Genomic DNA, 8,688 nt, shown 5'->3' with positions numbered 1-8,688 from the left:
CGCGCAGCAGCCCGCCCCGGGTCCCGCCCCCCGACGCCCGGCGCGCGGCCCACCAATCGCGTCCGGCCGCCCGGGGCCTCCCCTCCCGGGGCCTCCCTCCGCCCAACCACCCGAGTGATTGACAGGCGGCCGGGCGGAAGCCGCGGCGCAGGCGCGCTGGCCGGCGCAGCGGCCCTCGGGCCGGGTCGCCGAGCTCCCGGCAGGCCCCGCGCCGCGGCTGCGCAGTGCCGCGCAGGCTTTTAATTCCATTGTGGAGAGGACGGCGTTATTTTTATTAACCGGAGCGGCGGCGGCGGCGGCGGCGGCGGCGGCTGCGGCGCGGCGGCGGCGGCGGCGGCGGCGGCGGGACCCGTAAGTGCGGGACGCGGGCGGCGGCGGGCGGGCGGGCACGGGCCGGGGGCGCGGGCCGGGGGCGGGTGGGGGCGCCGCGGCCGGCGGCCGGCCCACTCCTCCTTCCTCTCCTCAGCCAGGCCTGCTCCGGGGCATGAAAGTCGGCAGCGCGTTCCTGAGCGGCGGCGGCGGCGGCGCGGGCAGCGGCGGGCGGGCGGAGATGGAGCCCAGCTTCCCGCCGGGCATGGTGATGTTCAACCACCGGCTGCCCCCGGTCGCCAGCTTCGCGCGGCCGGCGGGCGCGGCCGCCCCTCCCCCGCAGTGCGTGCTGGCCGCCGCCCCGGCCGCGGCCCCGGCCGCCGAGCCCCCCCCGGCGCCCGCCCCGGACGTGACTTTCAAGAAGGAGCCGGCGGCGCCCGGCGCGGCCTTCCCGGCGCAGAGGACCTCCTGGGGCTTCCTGCAGTCGCTGGTCAGCATCAAGCAGGAGAAGCCGGCAGACCCCGAGGAGCCGCCGGGCGCCCCCCATCCTCACTACGGGGGGCTGTTCGCGGGGGCCGACGAGCGGGCGCCGGGGCTGGGCGCTGGGGACGCGGGCGGCCCGGGCGTCATCCAGGACCTGAGCGTCCTGCACCCGCCGCCGCCGCCCGCCCCCCACCCCCGCGACGTGCTGCTCGGCCGGACTGACGACCCCCGCGGCCCCGAGGAGCCCAAGCCGGACGCGAGCGTCAAGAAGGCCAAGAGGCCAAAGCCAGAATCTCAGGGAATCAAAGCCAAGAGGAAGCCGGGCGCATCTTCCAAGCCGTCGCTGGCGGGAGACGGAGAAGGCGCCGTCCTGTCCCCAAGCCAGAAACCTCACATCTGCGACCACTGCAGCGCCGCTTTCCGCAGCTCCTACCACCTGCGGAGGCACGTCCTCATCCACACCGGAGAGCGACCCTTCCAGTGCAGCCAGTGCAGCATGGGCTTCATCCAGAAGTACCTGCTGCAGAGGCACGAGAAGATCCACAGCCGGGAGAAGCCCTTCGGGTGTGATCAGTGCAGCATGAAGTTCATCCAGAAGTACCATATGGAGAGACACAAGCGGACGCACAGTGGAGAGAAGCCATACAAATGTGACACTTGCCAGCAGTATTTCTCAAGGACCGATAGGCTGTTGAAGCACAGGCGCACGTGCGGCGAAGCCCTGGCCAAGGGGGCGCCCAGTGCAGAGCCTGGGTCATCCAGCAACCATAGCACCGTGGGTAACCTGGCTGTGTTGTCTCAGGGAAGTACAAGTTCTTCAAGGAGAAAAGCGAAGTCGAGAAGCATAGCTGTTGAAAACAAGGAGCCCAAGGCTGGGAAAGCAAATGAATCCCATATGTCAAACAGCATACACATGCAGAGTTACTCAGTAGAAATGCCTACTGTGTCTTCCAGCGGGGGCATCATCGGCCCTGGCATAGAGGAGCTCCAGAAGAGGGTGCCAAAACTGATCTTTAAGAAAGGAGGCCGGAAGAGCATGGATAAAAACTACCTGAACTTCGTGTCACCGTTACCAGACATAGTTGGACAGAAGTCCTTGTCTGGGAAACCGAGTGGCTCCCTTGGCATCGTGTCAAACAGTAGCGTGGAGACCATTAGTCTTCTGCAAAGTACAAGTGGCAAACAAGGTCAAATAAGCAGTAATTATGACGACGCCATGCAGTTCTCAAAGAAAAGAAGATACCTGCCCACCGCCAGCAGCAACAGTGCCTTTTCCGTGAATGTGGGACACATGGTCTCCCAGCAGTCCGTCATTCAGTCGGCGGGCGTCGGTGTTTTGGACAGTGAGGCCCCGTTGTCCCTTATTGACTCCTCGGCCCTGAATGCGGAAATTAAGTCTTGTCACGACAAGTCGGGAATTCCTGACGAGGTTTTACAAAGTATTTTGGATCAGTACTCCAACAAGTCAGAGAGCCAGAAGGAGGATCCTTTCAACATAACAGAACCACGAGTGGATCTGCACACCTCAGGAGAACACTCAGAACTGGTTCAAGAAGAAAATTTGAGCCCGGGCACCCAGACTGCTTCAAATGACAAGGCAAGCATGTTGCAAGAATACTCCAAATACCTCCAACAGGCTTTCGAAAAATCCACGAATGCAGGTTTTACTCTGGGACACGGTTTCCAATTTGTCAGTCTGTCTTCACCTCTCCACAACCACACTTTATTTCCAGAAAAACAGATTTACACTACATCTCCTTTGGAGTGTGGTTTCGGCCAGTCTGTTACCTCAGTGTTGCCATCTTCGTTGCCAAAGCCTCCTTTTGGGATGTTGTTTGGGTCTCAGCCGGGTCTTTATTTGTCTGCTTTGGATGCCACACATCAGCAGTTGACACCTTCCCAGGAGCTGGATGACCTGATAGATTCTCAGAAGAATCTAGAGACTTCGTCAGCCTTCCAGTCCTCATCTCAGAAACTGACTAGCCAGAAGGAACAACCGAAAAACTTAGAGTCCTCAACGAGCTTTCAGATCCCATCTCAGGAGTTAGCCGGCCAGATGGATCCTCAGAAGGATGTAGAGCCCAGAACAACGTACCAGATTGAGAACTTTGCACAGGCGTTCGGTTCTCAGTTCAAGTCGGGCAGCAGGGTGCCAATGACCTTTATCACGAACTCTAATGGAGAAGTGGACCATAGAGCAAGGACTTCAGTGTCAGATTTCTCAGGGTATACAAACATGATGTCTGATGTTAGTGAGCCATGTAGTACCAGAGGAAAGACCCCCACCAGCCAGAGTTACAGGTAAGGTCCCAAGAGTGACCAGGCTGGAGGTCTTCTAATGTAATTTTGTTTTATTTTGAGAACACTGCCATTGGAATGTTTCTACACGATCCTGTTAAGAATAATGTAATGCCCTTTCAATGCAACTTTTCATATTTAGTTTATTTTGTTAGTGTGATTTTAGCTCTGTTTGTATTATGATTTTTAATCAAAATCAATAGATTAAAATAGTTTGACATTCGAAGTGACAATGTTTAGCAATCAAATTTACATGTATAGATCGTCAGGGAATAGCCCAAAAGTTTTAAATGCAAAAAAAAACAAACAAAAAAACCCACAAAAAAACCATACAAAAAAAAAAAAAAAAGAAAACAAAAAAAAAAACACAAAAAAAAAAAAACAAAAAAAAAATTTGTTGCTAGGATTAAGGTTATTCTAATTGCTTTACTCTCAGGAAAGTGTAATAACGCATGGGAATTCTGTACGTTATCACTGTAATGGAATATCCAATTTACAGATAGTATGATAATACATTTCATTACTTAAGTAAGGGATCGAAAACATTTCAAATTGCTCTGTCTGGGCTGATACGATACACGTGTCATCATTTAAGTAAGGGATCGAAAACATTTCAAATTGCTGTCTCCATCTGGGCTGATCCAAAATTCTGAGATGTTGGCTACCTATATTTTGTTGCAGCTTTTAAATGTACTCTGAACTTCCAAACCACATTCATTCCAGCCTGGTAGAACAAATATTCTTGAATCTTTGATCAAAGCCTGGAATGATAGCTTTAATAATAGGAAAAAAAAAAAAAAAAAAAAAAAAGGCACCCTCTCCTTATCCCAACTGTAACAAGGCTGTGTGACTCCCATCAAGAGTTGATGGGAACAGTGTTGAAGCCCAAGTGGTTGGTTGGTTGCAGTATTAGAACCCAAGTTGGAATTACATAATTCTTTGAAATTTGGGGTGTGTGTTATTTATTATACATGGCCTAAAAACACTGTTCTCTGTCTCTGTGACTACATGTCACCCACACTTCTGGGGGTATTTTGTGTTATTTTTGTTCTTAACCTGTCCTCTCAGAGCTCTGGGCCTTCCCTGTTCCCTCTTCTCTCCGTCTGGACAGTTTCAATTTTAGAATGATTCACATTTAGGTAATTTGTTATGCATTTCCTATGCCTTCCGGCATCCAAACAGTAGAATAAACATCCACCCTCCCCCTTTTGAAAAACAGAACCCACACAGATGTCCATGTATAATAAAGCCCCACATGCTCAGAGCTGTGGATATTAATAAGGTGGTAATTCCAACTGGTGACAAAGCCGATGGGAGGGGTAGGAGTGGCTTATTTAGTAATGACATCAGAACCTCTTTGTGAAATTGCAGCCTGTGTAATGTACATTTTAAAAGGGTGCGTTAGTCAGTATTGTACAGGGGTCTTGTAAAGTCATCCAAACTTGCTATGAACGCTAATTTGCCATTTGAAGCCACTGGTAGACAGTGGCTCTGCTCTCAACCACTTTTTAGCCATTGTATTTTTTTCCTGATTATATTTTTAATGTACTTTGATGTTTATGCTGATGAGTTTTTTATGTACTTTTGGTGATGTTTCGGTCTTACGTACTCTTCTGACGTGGGAAAAGTACCACTGGTTGTTGGCAGTCTTACTGTGTGATCCGCCTACCACAGGCTTCCATGTATAATAAAGTAATCAATATTGTGCAAGTGTAAAACACTTCCGTTATGAAAGCAGTGTTTGGAAAATGAGAAATTATTTAAAATGGTTACAACATACTAGTTAATTTCCTTTCCCCACTTTCCTCCCTTAAGTCTACTTTACCCGCTGAAGGGTCGCTTATTGTTATTGCAAGGACCTTAGAAAATGTGTTTAATCCTCTTAAATACACTCAGTACTAAAAAGTATGTATTTCTTCTTTTGCTAAGTGCGGCAAGTTCTGTTGGGTACAGAGTACAAGCTGTAATCAAAGGATGGAGAGGACCTTTACCACTGTATCTCTTGAGCTGTATGATTTTTCTCCAGTGTTTTGTTTTATACAGGTTTTGAATTTCTTTAACTTTTATTGTGTGTACTGAATACTGCATATGTACTATTCTGATTGTTTGCTCTAGTTTACTACCAATAAAAGACCTGTTAATCACAAAATTGAAGAAAGGAGGTATCACTTAATATCCAGTCACATTTTTCAGATTTTTCTGTTAACTACATTTCGTAAAATATTCACGTCAGTGCTATAACCTGCAGTTTAGGGACTGGAATGTGTGTGTGTGTGTGCGCGCGCGTGCATGTGTGTCTTAAGTGTTTCGTGTTTCTAGGTTTATTATATTTGAAAATGGGTTGAATATTTTCTTCAGTTTGAGGCACACTATCTGGAAGAATAGGAATTTAACAGTATGGAAATTAGAACGTGTTTTACTGAAATGGGGTTAGCCATCCTAAATATTATTCCAGAGAGATTATTTATTGAGGTTTCATTTTAAATGAGATTCCAGTTTCTTTTGGTTCTAGGTGCATCCTTTTTGACTCCAAAAGGTTGTAATAAAATAACAGTATGACAAATGAAAGTGGCCCTGAGCATTCTTAGTAGGGGGGGAAAAAAGTGTTGCTCAGTGCAACAGTGTTTCAAAAGGATGTAAGTATAGATATTAGAAGAAGAGAGCCAAGACATGGGATACTGAAGGTGCGGACCAGGTGTTTGAAACTTAGTGAATATGTTAAGCTTTAAAGATAAAGGGGAAAAATCGTAGGTCTGTGTAAAATCTATGAGAAAACTGTGCTTTGAAATTTAGTGACTACAAACGTTGAAAAATCAAGAAAAACATCAAAGGGTGGAATAGGTCGAGGCTTTGCCTTCTTGGTACGTGATACTATGCACCGAAGTGATAAGTTATTTGCATTCAGCATAAACATGGATTTCTCTGTAGAGACGTATCTACTCGTGGTCCCGTATGATTAGGAAAAGTAAATTTGTTTTCTCTTTGCCAAGATTATTCCCTAGATGTAGTCATTTTCTTGAACAAGCATGCTGGGCAGAATCTCACTGATTCTGCATTGAAATCCAACTCCTGATACCTCTGCACATATTCTAGATTAAAGCTAACATTAATTTTGTTTATCTACTGACCCCCACCCTTTCTTTTTTCTTTGTGTGGAATGTCTATATCTGAATATGATAATTTTAAAATTAAGGTTTTTACTTCTGAGGTATTAGGGTATGAGGTAGGAAACTATGCTTTGAATTTCTGTTTTGCTGCTGTAAATTGAAGATAAGGGCTGCCATAATTTAGCAGTCGCCTGTTAGTAATTTGGGAGGTAATCTCATTCAATAATGAAAACAAAAAATGAGAAAAAAACTCTGTAGGATTTTTAATGTGTTTTTAAAAGTTGCAGGCAGTTTACAAAGATTTCTACCTCAGATTTAGTTTTCTGTATTACACTCATCAGATGAGAGGGGCATAACTATCTGTACATCCTTGGTATCTCTCATTTTGTAGTTACCTGTCATTAGTAGCATTTAAGCCTGAACTGGGTGACATTGTGAGCAATGTGGCCTCGTGAGGACGCGCACAGTTCTTAGCTTCCAAATTCATAAGTTCTTGGAAAATGTCCCTCAGAAAAGAATTAGCTTCCGAACTTCAGTTACATTTTTAGAGTGAACTGCATCTGAAGACTATCGTTTCCAGAGTTTTGTGGTCTGTGTGTGTTCTGTGACCCATAACGACAGGATTTCGTTTTTGAAGTGCGATGTAAGTAGTGCTCTGGCACCATCCGTGCATCATGTACAAGATTACACAGTAATGGTCCACAAATGCTAAGCGTCCCTCCTGGTATTTAGGAGGCAAGGTCTGGGGTGGTTTGCCAATCTGCTTGTACCTTCTACGAGATGACAAAGAGTTTCTGATAGATTTTGAGCAACAGTCTTGTGTTCCACTTGTTACGTTTTTTATGTCCTTAATAATTTATTAATTAAAAACATTAGCATGAAGACAGCATCTGGTAATTCTGTTGTCTTACCCTTGATCAAAAAAACCTAACAAAAGAAAATCCTCTGTGAGATCACTGTTAGTTTTAAAAGAGACTATTACCGTCAAGAGGGCATGCACTTTTAAAATTATTTCTGCTTTGTTTGTACCTGTTCTGCTTTTTAAAACAAGTCACGACAGTATGTGAGTGTAACTTAAGTAGATCCTATTTAAATTCTTCGCGAACCTTTGGGCCCACTCTAGGGAAGAGCTGCATCGCCTTTTTAGGGTCATGGACTCTTTGGGCAGCTGATGATGGAATGGATGTCTCCCCATCCCCATACATTAGCAGAAATATATTTGCACGTGAAAATTTAGAAGCCCATGTATATGCTTGCAAGAACCAGCCCCCCCCAGCCCACCCCGCAACCTGCTAACAAGATTCCTAACCTATGGACCCCAGGCTGAGAATACTTGCTTTGGAAGGCTGCCTAAACATTGAACTTTTTATTGTACAGATAACTTAGAAAGTCAATACCTAAACCTAGAAAGCATGAAATATTTTTGATATTGAAATTTCTTGATCTGCTATTTAATTAGCGTTTATGGAATACATTCAGGCTACATAAAGCCTAGAGTTTTATGATAAGCTGGTCAAATAATGAATAGAATTTATAATTCTTGGCAGTTTCTCATCTGATAAGTACCATCGAGATGCTAGACTTGACAATAGTTCGCTCTTTTCCATCAACAAAGAAATGTGTTAACAGCGCATAATAACTACAGTCAACTACTGTGGTTCTTCAGTTACACGGAAGCAGCTTCCCCATAAGTGTACGGGCCAAAATGAAAGGCCACAGCCTTTTTGTCAAGAAGGAATAATTGTGAGTTCTTAATAACATGAAGCCTATACCTCAGGTAGCCTGAGTAACTAGCTGGGTTGAAATACACTGTACAAGATAAGCCTTGTAAATAAAGCATGTTTTGTGTTGAAATAGGTATCTCTTGGGAAATGTAGATAAATAGAGAAAAATGTAATGATTTGGACCTTATACTCCAAAGGAGAAAATTTGCTCCCTGTTTTGGAATGGTGGGGAGAGGTTGTGTGTTGAGGGAGAGAGGTGGGGATATCTTAGAATGGAGAAGAAAAGGAATAGGTTTTGAAGAAAAATAGGGAATATAAAACTTAGTCCAATATTGGCCGGGGTCCTGGAGAGTTTAAATGATCAGAAGGGTAAAGGAGATCTGTGATTGAAAAGCTCAGTTCTTACGTTGTCATTCTTTCAGTTCGGACTTCCTTTGGTTCTTTGGTTTGGTATGAACTTTAGGACTATTGTGGAACAATTAATAAATAACTCTTAACAGACAACTGTGGTGAACTTCTGTTTACATTCCCAACCTAGGAAGAAGATGGCTAATCTTTGTGTTTATATGTTACATCTTTAGTAACTCAATCACACAGCTTCCATCGGTCGGTGAGAATTTTAAATAACTCTCATAGAAACGATTCGAGTCAAAGTTATTGTTTCATGTGATTAAGTGAATATGCACAGAATTTAGGAATTTTTAAAACAAAAGCCCTGAATCTATGTGCCCAACCTACCAAAAAAAAAAAAAAAATGAATTAACAAG

General features: G+C 45.3%; 1 protein-coding gene across 2 annotated transcripts; it reads left to right on the top strand.

Annotated features, from left to right (window-relative positions):
* Window positions 1-238: 238 nt before the first annotated feature.
* ZNF281 (zinc finger protein 281) lies at window positions 239-5,239 on the top strand. Of its 2 annotated transcripts, none has more exons than XM_032652920.1 (2): window positions 239-351; window positions 471-5,239. In XM_032652920.1, exon 2 carries the CDS (start codon window positions 485-487, stop codon window positions 3,095-3,097), a length of 2,613 nt encoding a protein of 870 aa, XP_032508811.1. In that variant the 5' UTR covers window positions 239-351; window positions 471-484; the 3' UTR covers window positions 3,098-5,239. The 2 variants fall into 2 exon arrangements, with proteins under 2 accessions (XP_032508811.1, XP_032508805.1); XM_032652914.1 differs by having other exon boundaries at window positions 245-351; window positions 467-5,239.
* Window positions 5,240-8,688: the final 3,449 nt, after the last annotated feature.

The sequence above is a fragment of the Phocoena sinus genome, chromosome 1 (genome assembly GCF_008692025.1).
Source record: "Phocoena sinus isolate mPhoSin1 chromosome 1, mPhoSin1.pri, whole genome shotgun sequence".
Lineage (NCBI taxonomy): Eukaryota > Metazoa > Chordata > Mammalia > Artiodactyla > Phocoenidae > Phocoena > Phocoena sinus.
Note: the sequence above shows the minus strand (reverse complement) of the source record. Positions and strands in the feature narration are given on the sequence as shown.